This window comes from Vombatus ursinus, unplaced genomic scaffold (assembly GCF_900497805.2).
Source record: "Vombatus ursinus unplaced genomic scaffold, bare-nosed wombat genome assembly UNPS02014807.1, whole genome shotgun sequence".
Taxonomy (NCBI): domain Eukaryota; kingdom Metazoa; phylum Chordata; class Mammalia; order Diprotodontia; family Vombatidae; genus Vombatus; species Vombatus ursinus.
The window spans coordinates 60,659,926-60,681,564 of NW_020954585.1; the positions used below are offsets into that span (position 1 = coordinate 60,659,926).

Genomic DNA, 21,639 nt, shown 5'->3' on the forward strand with positions numbered 1-21,639 from the left:
AGAGCATTCTGCTTCCATCACAGATCTGGCAACATGTCACAGATGACTAAATGAAGTCAAGGGGTAGGAAGGACAGTGCTGTGCTTACAGAAATTACTTAGTGGATGTTTGCTGAATTTAATTGGTTGGGCAGATGGAAGGGCAGTGGATATATAAAATTACTATTGTTTTTTTCTTCTATCCTTTTACTCATTCACCTCACGAGTACTACTTGCCACTAGTGAGAAGTCAGCTTGAAAAAATTAAAATCCACAAGCCTAGTATACAATGCATCTGTCTTTATTATACCCTAGTCATTGTTAAAATACCTTAAACAAACAACTGAATAAAATCCAAGACTGTTATCCTCTACTCCAGTAACTGAAGAAAGCATTACTTCTATACACCCAATCTGAAAAATGAAAAGAAATTGTCTATACTTGAAAGTCCATTTAAAGCAAGTCAGTTCGATATTTTGATCCAGAGATTTGACAGCGCTAAAATAAGGCCTTCAGGGGCAGCTAGGTGGCGCAGTGGATACAGCAGTGGATACGGCCCTGTAGTCAGGAGGACCTGAGTTCAAATATGCCCTCAGACCAAACACTTGACACTAGCTGTGTGACCCTGGGCAAGTCACTTAACCCCAATTGCCTAAAAATAAATAAATAAATAAAAATAAAATAAGGCCTTCAGACTAAAACAGAACTTGAATTTAAGGGTCCATTTTTATTTTGAACTTGACACCAAATAAAATGGACATTTGTATATGAAAGGTAGAATAGAAAAAGATTATACATAAAACTATGAATCTCTATTATATATAGGTTCCTTTTAATAAGTATATAAAAACTTAAATATGTAACTTTCAAAACTGTCCAGTTTATATGGATATCCTTCTGGCCTTCCTATTGTCCTCTTCTATACATTTCTAAAAAATTCTTCAATAATTCTTTTTTTTTTTTAGCAACTCTACCAGCAGCTTTCCTCTTCCCTCCTACCATTGAAAAATAAGAAAGAAAAGAAAACCCTTGTGACATATGTAGATATATACACACATTTTATACACACACACACACACAGATACACATATATAAATAAGCACACAAATATGCATAAGCCAACAAATTCCCACAATGGCTAAGTCTGATAGTGAATTTCTCATTCTAGTGCCTTTAAAACTCAAGAAAAATCTGACCAAAAGATTTTGACATTCCTTTCCTCAATTTTTGTGTTTTAAGATGAGTTGTAAACATTTAATAAGTACAAGAAACAAAGGTACTTATGTATATTAAAGTTGTTACAGCTCTTTCAGAAACCAACTCTTTTAGCCCATATATATGTAATAGGGATAAATGGGGTGGTCTCATCTGATGTTGTTATAATATCTACATCAGTGACTCAGTATCTCACCTACGCCTGTGAGACACCTCACTGCTATCCAGGTTGGGCTCACTCCTCCAACCTGAGAAGACCAATAACATTGAAAGCTACAGTCTGCAGTTGTGAGCTACCCTAAGCACTTGAGTTTTCTTCCTTCATGTGTTGCTCTGCCAGTTTCCTTTAAGTGTGCTGCCACTCTTTGCCATAATTTATTGAGGGAATGGGGAAAAGAGTTGGATTTATCTATGTATTGTGACATATTTTATCATTTATGTATTTGTTTTAATATATGAGTACATATATTATTATTTATTGTGTCTTATCAAGTAAATAGTTATATTTAAGATCTAAAAAGTGTGATTATTTGGAATGGCTGATAGCGGAGCTAGAAAATATACTGGATGGGGGCTCAAGAGCTATGGTGGTGGATAGGGGAAGTCTATTTCCCCTCAATAGGTTATTCCTAGGACCATAAGAGAGTTTGAGTGCAACTCTGGGGCAGTGATGATCTCTCTCTGAGAATTTAGACCCACTAGGCATGAAAGGAGGTTGGAGGAGCTCCAAATAAGGGGACTGTCCCGTGAGTAAAGTATTTAAGTATATGTGTTAAATACACTCTTCATAACATTAAATAGTTCCCATACAAGTAAGGCATCACTCCACATAGTTAACAAAGTGATTCAAGGCCTCAAATCTATACTGCAAATCATTTTCTCTTCAAAACTGTCCAAATCCCTCACATGCACAAAAATATTTATAACAGCTCTTTTTGTGGTGTGAAAGAATTGGAAATTGAGGGGATGCCCGTCAGCTGGGAAATAGCTGACCAAGTTGTGGTATATGAATAGAATGGAATATTATTGTTCTATAAGAAATGATGAGTAGGCAGATTTCAGAAAAACCCGGGAAGACTTACGTGAACTGATGCTGAGTAAAGTGAGCAGAACCAGGAGAACAATGTACACACAGCAACAGCAACATAGTTCAAGGACCACCTTTGATAGACTTAGCTCTTCTCAGCAATACAATGATCTAAGACAATTTCAAAAGACCCATGATGGAAAATGCAATCCACATCCAGAGAAAGAACTATGGAGTCTGAATGCAGATTGAAGCACACTATTTTCTCTTTTCTTTGTTGTTGTCTTTAATTTCTCACGGTTTTTCCTTTTGTTCTGATTCTTCTTTCACAACATGACTAATGTGTAAATATGTTTAATATGATTGTACATGTATAGCCTATATCAGATTGCTTGTTGTCTTGGGGAGGGGACAGAGGAGGGGAAGATGGAAGGAGAAAAAAAATTCGAACTCAAAATCTTATAAAAGTGAATGTTGTAAACTATCTTCATACATAATTAGAAAAAATAAAATACTATTAAGGGGGGGGGGGAAACCTGTCCAAATGCCATCTGAAAGCTGTTTCTTTATACACATGTATGTTTTAGTAGTTCATGTTAAACAGAGTTCCTTTCCTAATTATATTAGCTATCAAAATGTTCATCCCACAAAAGCAACAATATCTCATTCTCTGACAATTAATGTACACTTATTTCTTTGTACAAAGACACTTTTCCTGCCCTTTTCATCATCAATTGCCTCTTATGAAAAGGGACAGTGTTTTACACATGCACTAAAGCTTTTGCACTTTACTGTTAGGACAATGTCTTATTTGAAGCCTATTTGCTCTTAGTTTATATACGATTCTGACAAGCTTGGTTATCTTCAAGCCCAGGGGACATTAAAAGCAGCAAGGAGTTGCTCTACTCAGGTGCCCTAAAAGGACTGAGAAGTGACCGCTAGCAGCTTAATGGCCAAGAAAGATGCTTTTAAAAAAGCTCATAAACTCAAAAAGCACAGCAATCTGGGTCCATTTGTGTGCAGGCAAACTGTACTCACACTTCAATAGACCACATTAGGAGTAACGTTCCTAACGATGACTTTGAGTCATTAAGAGAAGGTTAGATTATGTTAAGAGATACAGATAAGATTTTAAATTTGTAGGAAAAATTGAAGCGTCCTTGGAGATAATCTAGGCCAGTCCTTTCATTTTACAGATGAGAGAATTGAAACATAAAGGAGTTAAATGATACTCAGTTTAATAAAGTGGGGAAGTCCATTATATGCCTTAGAAACATCTGTATCCATGGGGCAGCTAGGTGGCGCAGTGGATAGAGCACCGGCCTGGGAGTCTGGAGGACCTGAGTTCAAATACGGCCTCAGACACATAATATTTCCTAGCTGTGTGACTCTGGGCAAGTCACTTAACTCCAATTGCCTCACTAATTAAAAAAAAAAAGAAAGAAAGAAATATTTGCATCCAGGGGCAGCTAGATGGTGCAGTGGATAGAGCACCAGCCCTGATTCAGGAGGACCTGAGTTCAAATGTGACCTCAGACCAAACACTTGACACTTACTAGCTGTGTGATCCTGGGCAAGTCACTTAACCCCAATTGCTTAAAAATAAAAATTTTAAAAAAAAGAAATATTTGCATCCAAAATTACTAAAATAAGGTTTTTCATATTGAAAGGGAATAAATTCTCAGCTACAGGAAAACCCTGAGAGTTCTTAATAGATGCAATTTTACTTGGTTTTATTATGGTAGAAAACCTTGTGATAACACTAAGGTTGAGAAACAGGAATAAAGTCATAGCAAACTTTTACTGTTAGGTTCTACAAGCACTAAGATTCAACTTATATAGACACTAAGGCTTTATTAGTGCAGATTTTTTTAGATTCTTTTAAAAAATTAATATGTACAGTTATAAACTAGTCATCTCTACAGTTATTTCAACAACCATTGGAAATATTCTGGGTTCTCCTTAGTCTGAAAATTGGACCAAGATCCCTTGGGCAAAAACCTCTTTTAACTAAGGATATACTTAGGACTCTTAAATGCCCAAAAGAAGCAATCAGGACCCACATTGAGGAAACTGCTTAGTTAACTTTCCATAGGTCTGCCAAAACTTCAGAGAAACTCTAGGGGAAATCTCCATGTAAACATTAAGTCAAGATTACTAGACCATCACATTCAAAAGCCTAGTGTTATTTTTAATTTTTCCCTCTCCTTTTCCTCTTTTATTCAATCAGTTACCAAGCCTTGCTGATTGTTCTTTTATAATACATTTTACATGTATTCCCTCTTGTCTATTCCCAATATTATCATGAGTATAGACATTTATTTAACCTGTGTGGACTAATGCAATAAGTTTTTAGGCCTTCTGGCCTCCACTCAGGCCCTCCTACCACTGTGAATAGTGTTTTATCACCCTTAAGAGAGTACAAAGGCCCATAAAGTTTTACCTAGATATTATCTCCATAGAGCCTAATATCTGGCAGGCACTTTGATGACTTTGAAATGAATCATTCAAGCAGTTTAAAATATCTGATCTTTAAAGTCTCTTACAGATTTAAATCTAAGATCCTATAATCCTGTCTTGTTTTGTTCTCATTGAGTTTTCCCAATCTTTTCCCATCCTCCCTTGCCTACCTCTTTTCCTCATTGTAATTTTCCTATTTTTTCTAATGTCTGTTCCAAATCTATGACTGTATATAATAAATTTATACAACATAACCTTTTCTCATGTTAACACAATTAGGTCTGGTAATTTCTTTAGTAATATGATGGCTAATAGCTTAAACATTAATGTATCAATAATTATGGCAAACCAAATGTACTCTTATAGTAACTGGAAAAGCAAGATTAAATCTGCTTAATTAACTAAAATCGTGTTCTACTTCAATAGTGTTAAGTCAATATTAAGCTGTTCCAGATACCTAGGACACGTAGTCCCTCTTCACCTCTGCCTTTTAGGGTCCTTAGCTTCCTTTTAGGCTCAACTCGGGTGCTATTTCCCACTAGAAATCTTTTCTTATTTCCCTAGTTCTAAGTGCTCTCCTTTTCTTCGAATAATCTTATATTTATTTATGTTTAAATCTTATTTACCTCTAGTGAAATGGAAGCCCCTTGAAACAAAGATAACTTCATAAAAGATCTTTCTGCCCCTGCTCTCTTCACTGACTCCCCAATGCATCCCATCCCCATCCCCAATTCATCCCTCACACTGGCCACAGACCAATCTTCCTTATACATAGAAGACCGGTCAGGTCACTGCTCTGCTCAAAAATTTTCAGTGACTCCTTAGGACCTACCCAGTGAAGTTTAGACTCCTTTGTCCTACAATAAAGTCCTTCAAAATCTGGTACCAGGATGCCTTTCTGGCCTTATCTCATATCACTCCCTTCGTCTCACTCAAAGCTTCAGCCAAGCTAGAGTGTCCCCAAACATGTCTATTAAGTTTCCTCCCTTCCTGCTTTAGCTCAGGCCATTCCCAACCTTGGAATGTACTCCTTTCCCTCTGTTGGATGAATATCTATCAGTTCTTTAAAGCCCAACTTAAATGCCACTTTTTTAAGGAAAGCCTTCTTCATCCTTTTGGTAATGGCCATTCTCCTCGGACCTCACATAGTACTTTGTTTTGTACCTAATTCATTTATTATGAAATACTGTATATTATAGATATGTTTTTATATCCTATTGTCTTCTAAACAACATGGAACAATGGAAAGTGCCCTGGATTTGGAATAAGGAGGCCTGGGTTTGAATCCTCACTCTACCTTGTGTAGCTTTGAACAAATATAACTTGTGTTACTGTCTCTAAACCTGTTTCCTCACCTATAAAAAGAGCAGGCTGAACTGGATGACTTCTTTCTCTGGGCCTTTCTAGATCTACATCTATGAGCCAAGGCAATAAGTTCTATGAGAGTGGGGTTGCATCTAAGTTTTAGAGCTCCTTGACTGCCTAACTCCTATCACCTGGGCTGGACTGAAGACTACAGAAACTTCTGGGAACAAAGGGGGTTGATTGTATAGGGAAAGACAAGACTGTAACACAAAAAGAAGTGAGCAATACCTACTGATTGCTTGGCATATACGATGACCTGGTAAAAATAGTTCTTGGTTTCAGATAAGTCCATCCTACAACAAAAAATAATAAGCTCCCTGAACATTCTCCAATTCTCCATGATATCATCAAGGTTTCTGCTTCTCTACATACATAAGCCCCAACACAACAAATTACAATGATCAGATATTTACTTGCATGTGTTTTATTTCCTCCTTTCTCTCGTCTCTTGACAATGGCTAGTTTGGGGCACTGCTGATTTTAAAGCCAGCAAAGAGTTAAATCTTGTTTCATCCCTGCAGGAAAGATTAAAAAGACTATTACATACCTGTGGACAAATAAATCCTGTCCCATACATGATGCTCCTCATAGAAGAAGAAAAAGCATCTTTGGGGATGAGGTTATCTGCAAAGATCATCATGAAGTTGCTGAAGAAGGTTAAATGGAAGACTTGGAAGAAATTCATTGCCAAGAAAAGCAGAAAGTTTTTCTGGGTTAATATCTCTTTGGTCAACAAGATGACTGAGGCCCAGGAGAGTTCTGATTTACTTTCTGAGATATTGGTTTCTCCAGGGGTTCCTTTAAGTTCATAGTGACTCATACTGTAAATACCAGTATAAAAAAGGCAGGCAGTGGCAAGAACAGCAATGACAATGGAAAAAGCCTGGAAATGGAGTAAATTTTCCATGTTATCAGAGATAAGGCCACAGAAAAGTATGCTGCTAGATCCCACTAGTGATGCCACTTGGTTATATTTAACAAGCTGAAGTCTGATCTCATGTTGAGTAGAAATCTCTGCAAACAGGGCACACTGGGCTAGCTGTACAAACGTCAACATGCCATCAAAAGCACATAAGGATACCACAAGCTGAAGCCCGCTAAGCCAGTCGCCTTCTTGGTAGTGTTTCCAAGGGAACCAAGGAAGTAGGAAAGCCAAAGCATAGAAAGGGGCGCCATACAAAATAGCAATTTGACGTCCTGAACAGCAAGATGCCTTGGCGTTATCTTGAATATATCCAAAAAGAGGGTCATTAAGAGCATTCCAGATCATAAAAATTACCTAGAAGAAAAAAAAAGAACATGCAAATTGTTCAATCAATACAGAAATAAGCTAAAAACAGCCCAAAACTTTTTTTTTAATGTAATCAAGTATTTATTTTTAGATTGTGTCCCTGTTAGCACAGCTGGTATCTACCAAAGATGTCCTAGAATGGACAACTGGGTCATTTAAGTATTATCTAGAATACAAGGAGTCTCAGTTGTCTTGTGCATTGATCAGTAAGATAAAAGCTGTTTTCTAGCAATTGTATCTGTAATTTGGGCCAGGCTACTTCTACTGAGCCTCTGGAAACAGTGAGCCATGAAAGGCACTTATAATAGAAAGAATGCTCAACCAAAAGCCATAAGACATGTGCTCCAGTCACATCTCTGACACTAGCTGTGTGGCGTTGGATGAGAAACAGAACATTTTTGTTCCTCAGTTTCCTCATTTGTTATAAGAACAGGCTCAGTCAAATGATCCCAAAGGCTCCTATAACTCTGCATTTCCAACAAATCAAAAAACACTAAAATTTATCAAGTTCTTTTCAGAACCAGCAGGGGGCATGCATGGTAAAACTGTAAGATCCCTTTGAGATCAGTATTGATGTAACTAAGGCATTAACAACATTGTTCTTCTATAACTCCCCCAGGAAAATTAAGATACCAATCTTTACTTTCTGCAAAGGAATCATGATGCTATTATCAGAAATGAATGCCAAACTTTGTGACAGTTTCTGCCATTCTAAAATTTAAGGGTCTTTTCTCACATATTTGTTCCATCTTCTGATAGATGCCCAACAGCTACTAACAGTTTCAACACAAATAGCCCTATAAAAGGAAGTCAATATGTCAACATTTGCTTATTTTGCATATATAGTAACACCTTAATTATCTAGCCTTATCAGAGAATGAACTATATATAAATGATATTCTACTAGGTGTTAAATTTTTCATTTTATCTATCTTTGATGAAAATTCACTGTGTATTTGCCTTCTGCTTAATTAACAGATTTTTTTGGTTTTAACTTCTCATTGGCATAGGAACTTTCAGTGAGGAAACTCAATTATTGCAGAACAGCAACTGCTCTTCAACTTTGCCTAGGACGCTAAGAATTTAAGTGATTTGAGGGTCACAGAGCCAGTATTCTCCAGAGTGAGGGCTTGAATTCAGTTTTAATTCAGAGTCCAGCTCTCTAATCACTATACCAGGCTGCCTCTCAAACAATAAATACTGAACATAATTCAACTTTTTCTTGATTATTAAACATCATTATTGTTAACATATATTATTATGCAGGGTAATACTATAGTTCTATGTAGTCTGGTTTTTTGTTTGTCTATTGTTTTGTTTTTTCCCATCTCCCTCACTGCCTGCCTCCTGAAACAAATCCCTAAACCCAATGCCTTCTAGTTTTTGTTTCTAAAATGCTATATTTAGGGAAGTCACATAATCAAATTTCAAAAAAAAAAAAAAAAAGAAAAAGCTTATACTAAATAAAAGTCAATAAGCCTCTAAAGTCAGGAGTTCTTAACCTCTTTTGTGTCATGAACTCCCTTTGGCATTCTGGTGAAACCCCCTTCTCAGAAGAATGTTTTTAAACATATAAAGTAAAAAACACAAGGTTATAATGGAAAGAATACAATTATAAACATTTTTAGAAATAAGCTTTTGGAACACAGGTTGTGAACCCTTGGTCTTATGCTTATTTTTTTTTTGGAGGGGGGGAAGGCAATTGGGGTTAAGTGACTTGCCCAGGGTCACACAGCTAGTGCGTATCTAACACCAGATTTGAACTCAGGTCCTCCTGACTCCAGGGCCAATGCTCTATCCACTGTGCCACCTAGCTGCCCTAGTCTTACGATCTTAAAGGAATAAAATTTTTAGTTCTAGTACAAAGGCTTTGTAAGAGTTGTTTCTATTGGTGGAGGGCCTTTTTCTTTCTTATTTATGGTTTCATATATTACCAATGGGGTAAAATTGCTAGATGACTTACTTGTAGACAGATGGGTTGTTATCGTTTGTAAACATTTGTGTGTTCATGCCAACCAGTTCCAGCCTCCCTGTTTGATGCATAATGAACATGACTACTCACTTGGCAAATTCATCCTACACAAGTGGGTAATTAGTTTTTAAAAACACTGCATTACACTACCAGTTATGGAATTAACATTTGATAACTTGAAGATTTCACAGATAAAGGATTCCAGACCACTTTCCATAGTGTATACAAACTCCTACAGACTTTCAGGGAATAACTCACAGACATGTCCCATTATTTACTGCACTGCTGTGGAGAAGCAGCTCTGTCCAAAAGCAAAGGACCATGAGGGAACTCTCTTACCTGAGACTGGTGAAAGGCAGCTTCTGAAATCTTGTATTGCTTCAAAAAAAGCTGCATGTAGTAAAAATTAAAGACCGTATTCATCATCCCAGTCCCTAGAGTAGTCATTGAATATGCCAGAGCATTGGCATGAATTCGTACAAGCTTCATTTTCCATGCAGAGGATGACTTCTTCCCTTTGTTATAAACAAAAGTGAAAAGAACGTCATTCTACAAGTTACTAGAACTATCGCAAAGGATATGTGGTTAATAAAGCCATATAATTTTGCATGATTTAGTATAAAACAACATTAAAGAAAAAATTAGTATTGGCATCTTACAGTGGATTAAAACTGACTAGTTAAGCCTTTATTCAAAAAATGTGATGAGTACAGAGAAGCGCAGAAGTGATACAAAGTAAAGTAAGTGGAGCCCACAGAACAATATATAGTGTACGACTACAACAATGTAAACAGAAAGACCCACCAAAAAAATCCAAAGTGAATGTAGCAAAATTATGAAGAATAAGCACAGTTTAAAAGAAGAGACATGAGAAGTCACTCCCACCTATTCTCAGCCCCCTTTACAGAGGTAGGAGGTCCACATACATTGCACATATTTTCAGACTTCTTCAATGTATTGATCAGTAATTGATTTTTCAGCTTCTTTTTATTTGTCTTAAAAAAACACTTGTTATACAAGATGGTTCTCTGGGAGGGGAAAAGATATTGGGGAAAACTATGGTGATATAAAAAATACCAAACACATCAATAAAAACTTACTTTTAAAAAAAGAACCTTTACTTATAGTTTTAACACATCTTAATTTGCACATTGCTTACTCTGGAAGAACATATCTTGAAATTGTTTTTCATATTTATACAATCCAACTAGTATTGGTATGTGTGGTACGTGGTATGTTTGTGGCAATATACAAGCTGACATTTTTTACTGCAAATACTGACAAAGACTATCACCATTTGCTAAGGAAATTTAACTCATGTAAATCAGCCAACAAAGGGAGAAAAATCAAATCAGTCAGCCTTGAAACCATGTTAGTCAATAAACATTTGATCTACCTGCTAAGCAGATAGCTGTGTTAGCCAAGAGTAACACCAGTCTAGAATATAAACTCTTTTGTAAAATTTTATGGATGATGGTGGTAAAGATTATTAGCAGTAATACCTCATAAAGCAGGGATTTGTGGCAAAGGGAAAAAAAAACAATTTTCAAAGAGTTTGGCAAGAGAGTCTCATCCTTAGGGTTCATAAGGATGAAAACTGGAGGACCACAAACACACACTCTACCCCTCCAGGGAAAGATCTGTCAAATTTGCTCTGGCACACATCTTTCTTCATCAATGGTAACAGAGCTAACATATTTGAACTCTAATATCATTTCAAATGTACAACATGATGAACAGAAATGGCATAAAGGAAAATAAAGATGGAAAGAGAAGCTAAAATAAGTCAAGTATACACAGAGGAGTTCAACACTGGAGGGGACAAAATTTTGAAATTGCTATAATGCTGATTCTCAAGACACTCAAAAGAGGAAAGGATACAAAATATTTGGAAAAATCAGGGACTTTATTCCTAAAGGTCATGAGGATATATCATGAGGATGCCAACAACTGTCACCAACAGCTCTACTTTCTTATCTCTACAAAATATTAGAATTATCTATACAGGTATGAATTGCATCCTTGAAATTACTGGGAAGGGAACAGGCAGGCTTTCACAAGTATTATATATTCTTTAGTAGACCACATCTTTACAGTTACACAACAGAATGAAAGGTGCAAAAAATACATGATCTCATTGTGCAGGCAGAGTCAAGATGGTAGAGTGAGAAAAAGCATTTTTGCCTAGATCATCCAGATTCACAATGACTTAGAAAATATGCCGGACCAAATTCTGATTGGGAAAGTCAAGAAAAAGTCACACTGAGTAATTTTTTTAGCCCAGGACAGCTTTGAGAAACACAAAGCGCTGTGAACACTGGCAACGGGGCTGGCCAGGAGAAGGTGAAGTAGTAGTGGAGGGGAAAGCATTCTAGCACACAGGGATGGAAAAAAGGCCCTAAACTAGTGCTAAGTGTAAGGTGCCATCTGGCAGCTTTGTTCCTCATTACCCAGTTACAGGACACAGTTATGCGGAGAAGAGGAGCTAGTGAGTGTGGGCTCTAGCTATATTGAGCAAGGAACAAGTTCCAGAAACAAAGCTGTGTGGCTCTGAGCCCAGTTCTCACCTTTAGTCCAGCACATAAACCTGCAGTGGAATAATCAGGGAAGGGGTCACAGACCAAAGGGAACCAGCTCTCCTAGCGGGCTAACATTGACTGAATCCAGCAGAAGTCTAATGAAACTCAACCATGGACAAGCCAAGAGACCTAAACCTGAGTCGGGAACTTGCAGAGCTCAGACCAGGAGACTCAGATTCCCTGGATCACATACATCAAAGAAAATTAACAGCTTGGTAAAAGAGGTACAAAACTATTGAAGAAAATACTTCTTGAAAATTAGAATTGGCCAAATAAACAGAAATGGATAACTCCATGAAACATCCAGAAGTTATAAAACAAAGTCCAAAAGGCTGGAAAAAAATAGACGAAAATGTGAAATATCTCATAGGAAAAACAACTGACCTGGAAAACAGATCAAAACAAATCATTTAAGAATCATTATACTAGGGGCAGCTAGGTGGTGCAGTAGATAGAGCTCTGGCCTTGGAGTCCGGAGAACCTGAGTTCAAATCCAGTCTCAGACACTTGACACTTACTAGCTGTGTGACCCTGGGCAAGTCACTTAACCCCAATTGCCTCATCAAAAAAGCAAAAAATAAAAATGAAAAAATAAGGAATCATTATACTACCCAAAAGCTGTGAACAACAACAAAAGTCTAGGCAACATATTTCAAAAAATAATGAAAAAGCATTAATTTGGAATTAAAAATAAACTTGAATTTTTAAAACACTGAAGGAAAAAAAAGAACCGGAGGGGAAAATAGAAATTTAAAGAATCCACTGTTAATCTCCAGAAAGAAACTCCAAATGAAAATTCCCAGGAATATAATATTTAAAATCTAGAGCTCTTTGGTTAAGGAAAAAAATTCTGCAAGCAGCCATAAAGAAAGAATTCAAGTACTACAGAGTCACAGTCAGGATCACACAACATTCAGCAGTCACCACTGTAAAGGAACAGAGAGCTTAGAATATGATATTCTAGAAGGCAAAGGATCTAGGTTTACAACCAAGAATAACAATAACTTTGGAAATCATCTATTACTATGACGCAAAGCATAAAATAGGGAAATATATGCTTTATACATATGTATATATGCATATGTGTGTGTGTGTGTGTGTGTGTGTGTGTGTGTGTGTATTTTGCCCCTGTCACAGAGAACATCCAGAACAAAGTCCAAATGCAAGGGGGATTCCCAACAAATGATGAAGTCTTCCAGATTGGCCTTTTTGGGGATGTCATTTTTCTGATTACATTAAGCCCTGGAAAACTGTAGAGCTTCCTGAATGAAATCTATAATCACTCAGAAGAGTGATTATAACTAGCCACATAAGGAAAACCAAGTGGATGAGGAATGCCTGTTATCCAGACTATGATATACAACTGAAAACACAACTAAGAAAATTAGTACATTAGAGTGTGTGTACATCTTAGATTGTCACTAGGTCCCAAAATGAATAGCCGGTTTATTTTGGATATTGTGCAGTGCTTTTAATGACTGTTCCCTGTTACAAAGGACAAAACCTCCTTGTCCTATTTCTGCTCACGCTTAGTCAGACTTCAACTCTACATTACCCTACCAACTGACTCCCCCATTCCTACTGAAAGGTGCGGGAGAAAGTCGCAAGACTATGCTGAACGAATCAACTATAAATCTATGTTATTTAATCCCAATCGGCACCTTTCCAAAACAAGGCAATCTTTTTATTCTTCCCTAGTTTATTATCTCACTCCCAAAAGATGCCGTTCTGAAGCTTCTCTTTTTGAGCCTATTATGTCCCCTGTCCTCCCTGCCTCTCAACAGAAGGCCCTGCCTCATACTTTTTTTTACTAAGGGAAGAGGCCATTTTTGGTGAGCTCTCTATTCTCCTCTATACCTCGAAAACCCTTAACATCATTCCACTTTCTTTCCTTCTTTTACTCCAGCCTCTGATAATGAGGTGACCCTTCTCACCAAATTCAATCTCTGTATGCTCCTAGTTCATCTGCCCCAGTAGCTTGCCCCCAAACCCATCCTCTACTTTTAATTTTCAATCTCTCACCATTGATTAGTTCTTTTCTTGCTACCTATAAACATGGCCAAACTTTCCCTATCCTTAAAAAATCTTCACTTTACTATCCCCTTAAGACATTATTCTACTGCTCATTGATTGAGGAATGGTTAAACAAGTTATGGTACACAAATGGAATGGAATATGATTGTACTGTACAGAGGTGTCGAGCTGCCACTCATAATCTGGTTAAAATGTAATCAAGAAATATTTTTAAAAATATAATAGAACATAGATAATGATAATATGTGGTTTTCTAAGTCAATATGCTCCCCACAAAGATCCTTGTGTATGGTTTAATTTCTATTTCAGTTTGACACCACTGGTGTTGTAAATAATAATGAATATGGAAAAGCTTCCATTAAACAGAGGATTTTATATTTTATCCTGGAGGTGACTGGGAGCCACTGGAGTTGAGTAGAGAGGTGGATCTGAACTTTAGGGAAATCACTTTAGCTGCTGAATGAAACATGGACTGGAGTGGGGAAAGACTAGTGGCAGGCAGAATACCAGCAAGTTATTGCAATAGGCCAGGCATGAAGTGATGAGGGCCTGCACCAAGGTAGTGGCATTGTTACAGGAGAGAAGCAGATGTGTTCAAGAGACATTGCAAAGATGAAATAACAGACCCTGGGAACAGATTAGATATTGGGGGGGAGGGTGACGGATAGTGAGGAGTCCAGCATAACTCCTAGATTGGGAGCCCAAGGGACTAGGAAAGTAATGGTGCCCTTGACAGTAACAGGGAAGTTTGGAAGGGGAGATGGTTTGGTGGAAGGTAATGAGTTCAATGTTGGACATGTTGAGTTTACTATGTCTAACTGATATCAGTTTGAGATGTCTAAAAGTCAGTTAAAGATGCAATACTGAAGGTCAGCAGAGAGGTTAGGGCAGGACAGGCAGATTTGAGAAATCGTCAGCATAAAGATGATATTTAAATCCATAAGAACTGAAGATATCACCAAATGAAGCAGTATAGAGAGAGAAGGAGACACAGGACAGAGCCCTGTAGGACATTCATGGTTAGTGGTTGTGACCTGGAAAAAGATTCAGCAAAGGAGACTCAGAAAAAACAGTCAAATCAGGAGAGAGTGGCGTCCTGAAAACCTAGAGAGAAGAGAGTATTAAGGAGAAGAGGGTGACTGATAGCGTCAACGGCTGCAGAGAGATAAAAAAGGATGAGGATTGAGAGAAGGCCTTTGGATTTAGAGATCACTGGTAACTTTGGAGAGAGCTCCCGGGAGTTTAGTGATCTCTATACAGATGTCTCCATATAGCCAATCCCAGTTTCTTTTTTTTTGATCATGGCTTTCAGATAGTCCAATAATTTTTAAATTCTCTCTCCTGGATCTATTTTCCAGGTCAGTTGTTTTTCCAATGAGATATTTCACATTGTTTTCTAATTTTTCATTCTTTTGGATTTGTTTTCCAGTGTCTTGATTTCTCATAAAGTCACTAACTTCCAATTGCTCTATTCTCATTTTTACGGAAGTATTTTCTTCAGTAATCTTTTGGACTTCCTTTTCCATTTGGCCAATTTTGCTTTTTAGGGCATTCTTCTCCTCATTGACTTTTTGGACCTCTTTTGCCATTTGGGTTAAGGTGTTATTTTCTTCAGTATTTTTTTGGATCTCCCTTAGCAAGGTGCTGACTTATTTTTCATGATTTTCTTGCATCACTCTCAGTTTTTCCTCTACTTCTCTTACTTGCTTCTCAAAACCCCTTTTGAGCTCTTCCAAGGCCTGGGACTGATTTATATTCTTCTTAGAGCCTTTGGATGTAGGAGCTTTGGCTTTGTTGTCTTCTTCTGGTTGTATGTTTTGATCTTCTTTGTCACCAAAGTAAGATAATATAGTCTGACTCTTTTTGCGCTGCTTTCTCATGATCCCGGCCAATTACTTGAGTTTTAAACTCTTTGTTAAGGTAAAAGTCTGCTTCCAATGTGAAGAGTGTACTGTCCCAAGCTTCAGGGGTTTGTAAAGCTGTTTTCAGAGGTACTTCTAGGGACTTGTAAATTTTCAGTTCTTCAAAGGTGGTATGATAAGGGGCGAGGTGTTTTCTCTCCACCACCACAACAAGCTCCACCGCACCAGCGTTCCTCCTTACCCCAGGACCACCCCTCAGAACTGTGACCCAGATCCAAGCACAGGTAAAGCAAGAGATTCCTGCCGCAGCACTGGCAAAGAGATCCTTGCAATCCGCCTCTGATCAGCTGCTCAATTCCCCCTCAGGCTGTGGGCCGGAAGCTCAGGAAAAGGCCATAGCCCCGGACAGTGCTCAAGACTTGCGGCTGAGACCTAGCTCTTCTCTCACCACAGTCACAGACTTTTCCCACTGACCTTCTAAGTTGTCTTTGGTATTCGTGGGTTGAGAAGTCTGGAAACTGGCACAGCTGCCCGCGATTCAGATCTCTGAGGCCTGCCCCAGGGTTGCTGTGGCCTGCGTGCCCACGCGGAACTGTGCTCCTTTCCCCGCCCAGTGCGATATACCTTTCCAATCAACCATCCAGGCTGTCTTTGGCTGGAAATTTGCTTCACTGTCTTTTTGTGGGTTCTGCTGCTTTAGAATTTGTTTAGAGCCATTTTTTTAGGTATTTGGAGGGCTTTGGGAGAGAGCTCAAGACAGTCACTGCTTCCCCTCCGCCATCTTGGCTCTGCCCCCCAACCAATCCCAGTTTCTCTGCTGAGCTCTAATCCCACATTACCAACTGTCTATTGAACACTCCCAAATGGAGATCCTGTAAGCATCTCAAAAATCAACATATCCAAAACAGAACTCACCATCATTTCCCCAAAATTTATTCTTCCTCTAAACTTCCTAATTTTTTTGAGGCTTTCTCCATCCTTCAAGACACCCAGTTCCACAATTTGGGGAGTCATTCTTAACTCTTCACTCTCTCTCCTCCTCCTTCTCCCCCATAGTCAACCAATTGCCAAGTTTTGTCAATTCTACCTCCACAACATCTTTCAAATACATATCCTTTTCACTTATATAGTCAGCACACTAGTTTGGTACTTTCTCATCTCTCACTTGAATGACTGCTAATGATTTCCTAACTGCTCTCCCTACTTCCCATCTCTCTACTCTCTAATCTCTTCTCCACATAGCTGCCAGTGATATTCTTAAAACACAGACTCATCATGTCACTCCCCTACTCAAAAGCTCCAATGGTTCCCTCTTCTCTCTAAGATAAAATACAAATTCTTTTTCTTTGTCATTTAAAGCCCTTTATAATAATCTGACTCATGCTTACCTTTTCACACTTACACATAACTCCCGTTTGCACATACTATGTTTCAGCCTATTTGACATTCTTACATTTTGTGCATGATGTACCATTTTCCACCTTCATGCTTTTTCTCAGACTGTTCCCAGGGTCCGAAATATATTCTCACTTCATCTCCATTTGAGGTTCCCTAGCTTACTTCAAAGGTCATCTCAATTGCTACCTCCAAAACAAGGCCTTTCCCAGTCCCCTCAGTTTCAGTGCTCCTCCCTGAAAGTACTTAGATTATCTATACACATCCAGTTTCTTTACCCCTCCAAAAATGTAAGCTTCTTGAGGGCAGTGCCTTTTTTGATTCTTTTTTATCTATACGCCCTTATCTGGTGCAGTGTCTGTTGCCTGGACCCAGAAGGCTCCGGAGGAGAAAATGAGCTGGTGACTTTGCACAACCCTCCCTCACTTAAATCCGATTCACTTGCATGTCATGGAATCACCTCCCTGATGAGAATGAATGACAAATAACTTCTGTGAGGAGTAGTAGAAGCTGACCTACTGGGGACCCAACTGGCCAGTTGGGCAACACAGCTCCCTCTTTTTTTCCTTCCTTTCTCTCTCTGTCTCTCTGTCTCTGTCTCTTCACATACAGTATCATACCCTTACCTGCAGATGCTCTGCCCAAAGGAACATAAATTTTGATTGCTTAACCCTCACAAAATATCTTGGGATTTAAGGGCTAGATTTTTGTCTTAAGGACCTTGCCTTAAACCCAAATCACACTGGCTCTCATTGATTGGCCAAGTGGGGACAAGCCCCACTTGGTCACTGTTTGGGCCCTGAGTGGCTCAGAGTGAATGTTAAAAGCAATTGTTTCTGTTTTGGCCAGAAACCCTGAGACTCTTCCCCTCCCAGATTCATTCTTTTTTTTAATTAAGTAATAAATGCTGTCCTGTGCCTCATTTCTTGCCTAGCCTTAATCACTGATCGGGCATTGTCTCAGTCAAACTGAGACTTGTTAGAGACCTTAGCTTAAAAAGGCCAAGGTCTCCCACTGCATCCAGTTCTATCTCCAGTCATCCTGATCTATATCTTGCCACTGGACCCAGATGGCTCCAGAGGAAAAAGTGAGGCTGGTGACTTTTCACAGCCCTTCCTCACTTAAAACAAATTCACTTGTATGTCATGACATCACCTCCCTGATGTCATGGTCCTCTTTGAGAATGAAGGACAAACAACAACAATGCCTGTTGTCCAGTAGAAAATAGATATTCCTTGAAGGACAGGTGTACATACCAGAATATTTAGCAATATTCTGCCAATGAGTGAGGCAGTTTTCTAATCATGGAATACCAGCCTCCTAAAGATGAAAGTTAACAGTCACTCTGGGCTTTAATTTCTTCAATTGTAAAACAAAGGGATTGACTGTGATGACTTCTGAAGTCCCTTCCTGTCATACATGTGTGACCCAATGACCCAAAGAACAGTAGAGGGGTACACGAACACAAGGGAGCTGCAGCATATTATCAGTGAAGAAATGTACAGGAGAAGGGACACAAAAGATATCAGTGCATAGACATATAATGGGAAAAAGAGGTTGTCTGGTCACTAAACAAAAGCAAAACAATGACAGCCCAGTGTTATCCATGTAATGTCAAGAGATCCAGAGGAAAGCCTCCAGAACACTGGGTAGATACCTTGTGAAGGCATTTATGTACAGGAAGATAGTACCATAGTATAGTACCCATAGGATAAGAATTCATGAATGGGTTGCCTCAGTGGAAAGAGGACCAAGATCAATGAGATCACAAATTTATCCAAGTATTACGTTTATAAAGTGATTTACATTCATTATCTTATCTGATACACAACAGGAAAATGACACCCTTTCTTTCACCCAAGTCAGAAAAAACTTGCAGCAGAGACTTGTCCCTTAACAGAATCTAAAGCTCTGTCCATTCAATGATACAGGTCTGCATTTCAATATTTATTCTTGACGAACAATAAGAACTCAATGACTAAACTCTGAGTTCTGAACTTGGCTCTCATGTCCATACCCTTTGTGATTTTGATCAAATCACTTAAGCGTTTAATGCAAAATAAATTAATGTTAAACTAGATCACAGAATTTGAATATGAATTCATTATTTAATAGCTCTTTTAAACGTGTTTTATAATTTTTTTCCTTTTAATCTTAACTATGGCTTTAAAGAATGTTCTGCATCCCTCTTTTCTCAATTTCCCCTTTAAAAAGTAAACTATCTAGTTGTCATGTTAGATTATGTCTCCACAGTCTAACTGAAGCAGATAACAGGTAATTATCCAAATAACTCCACAAGAAAAAAAGCTCCATTCTCTGCTCTGACTTTAAAGATAATCACAGGCTATTCACAGACAAAACAACTCAGGTGATCTGGACCCAAAAGTCTTCTTTTCCTAAATAACTTAGATAAGTGAGAGGGTAAAGAATACTGATTTGATTTGAATTACTTAGACATTCACCTGGCCTTCCCATTAATTTTATGCTTGTAGATATCATACCATAGAGATATTTTTGTCAATGGAGATAATATAGCCCTGCTATAATTCCAAATTACTACAAATTTTTCAGGGACATAACCTTGCCAAGGATTCAGAAAGTTGAGAAGTCAAGGAAGCTAGAACTTGTAAAGTGGATTCAAGTCATCAAAGACTAAACTTTAAAAGAGGCACTGTTTTTTTTTTGTTCTCGGCTTTATATTAAGCATGACGATTTATGAAGCATGCTCTACCCTACTCTACTAATTCTGACTCAGAAGTCACAGTACCTTTAACATTAGGCAAAGAGTGGTAAACTCATTCTTTTGAGGTTCAAGATGTCAGACAAATCTAATGATAAAATATATAAAAAAGAAGTTAAGGACCTAAGCAGAACCTTAGTAAAGGTGGAGATATATATCATAGATCTCTGATGATTATTGAATGGGAACAGAAAGGATACATATTTCTCACATGTGCACAGCACTTTTATAAAATCTGATCACGTATTAGAGGATATTTAAAATGTGGTAAGGAGACCTTGGGGGAGTTCTGAGATCCTTTTAGGGGGCATCTGTGAAGCCAAAACTATTTGTATAGTAATACTAATCAGTCGGTTTCTAATATGGAAAATATTGGTAGAATAATTCACATAAACAAAAGCTCTCTAGGAAGGGGTCCTTGAAAATTTTTAAGAGTATAAATGAGTTGGAGGCAGCAAGGTGGTGCAGTGGATAGAGCACAAGCCCTGAAGTCAGGAGAACCTGAGTTCAAATCTGGCTTCAGACCAAACACTTGACACTTACTAGCTGTGTGACCCTGGGCAAGTCACAATTGCCTAAAAGTGAAAAAAAAAAAAGAGTATAAAGGAGTCTTGAGATCAAAAAGTTTGAGAACTGCTGTATTAGTGCATAAAAACCTCACAAACAAATGCAGAAAAGCAGTAACAGTAAATACATCCTTTACTGACCACAATATAATAACAATAATATTCAATAAAAGGCCATTGAAGAAAGGATTAAAAATTAACTGGAACTAACTTAATCTTAAATTATGGCTGGGTCAAAGAAAAAATAGAAATAATAGATAATTTCATTAAAGATAATGACAATAATGAGACATTATACCAAAGTTTTGAGGATACAACCAAAGCAGTCCTTAGGGGAAAACTGATGTCTATAAACTCTTTCATCAACAAAAGAAAGAAAGAACAGATTAATGAATTGAGCATGCAACTAAAAAACACCCTAGAAAACAAGCAAGTTTTAAAACCTCAAGAAGCAAAAGACATACTAAAAATCAAAGAAGATGTTAACAAAATTGAAAGCAAGAACACCACTGAATTAACATATAAATAATTAACAGGGTTAGGTGCTAGGTGGCACAGTGGATAGAGCACTGGTCATGGAGTCAAGAGGACCTGAGTTCAAATACGACCTCAGATACTTGACACTTACTAGCTGTGTGACCCGTGGCAAGTCATTTAACTCCATTGCCTAGCAAAACAAACAAACAAACAAACAAAATTAACAAATCTGATGAAAAATAAGAGGAAAATCAAATTACCACTTTCAAAACTGAAAAAGGAGAATTCACTGCAAATAAAGAAAAAATAAAAGTTATTAGAAACTATTTTGCCCAATTATGTTGCCAATAAAACTGAAAAACAAAAAGATTAATATTTGCAAAAATATAAAATACCCAGATTAATGGACTAAGAAATAGAGAACTAAAACAACCTAACCTCAGAAAAAGACATCAAACAAGTCATAAATGAACTCTTAAGGAAAAAAGAACCAAGACCAGAAGGATTCACAATATATCAGATATTCAAAGAACAATTAATTCCAATGACACTCAAAATGTTTGCAAAAATAGCAAAAGAAAGAATCCTACCAAATATTTTCAATGATACCAATATGGTCTTGCTATCTAAACTATGGAGAGCTGAAACAAAGAAAGAAACTATAGACCAACATTCCTA

General features: G+C 37.7%; 1 protein-coding gene across 8 annotated transcripts in view; it reads right to left on the reverse strand.

Annotated features, from left to right (window-relative positions):
• The window catches only part of LOC114052503 (transmembrane protein 180-like), a 48,920-nt gene that overhangs the window by 23,105 nt on the left and 4,176 nt on the right, over positions 1-21,639 (reverse strand). For 4 of the 8 annotated variants that reach the window (XM_027875158.1, XM_027875161.1, XM_027875156.1 and 1 more), the window contains 2 exons: positions 9,648-9,823; positions 6,593-7,324 (listed from right to left, as the gene is read on the reverse strand). In XM_027875158.1, the coding sequence (XP_027730959.1) occupies positions 6,593-7,324; positions 9,648-9,797 (882 nt within the window). In that variant the 5' untranslated portion in view covers positions 9,798-9,823. Of the gene's footprint in view, positions 1-6,592; positions 7,325-9,647; positions 9,824-10,193; positions 10,287-12,405; positions 12,414-21,112; positions 21,152-21,639 lie in introns of those variants that run through there. The other 4 variants (XM_027875154.1, XM_027875155.1, XM_027875159.1 and 1 more) reach the window with 3 other exon arrangements.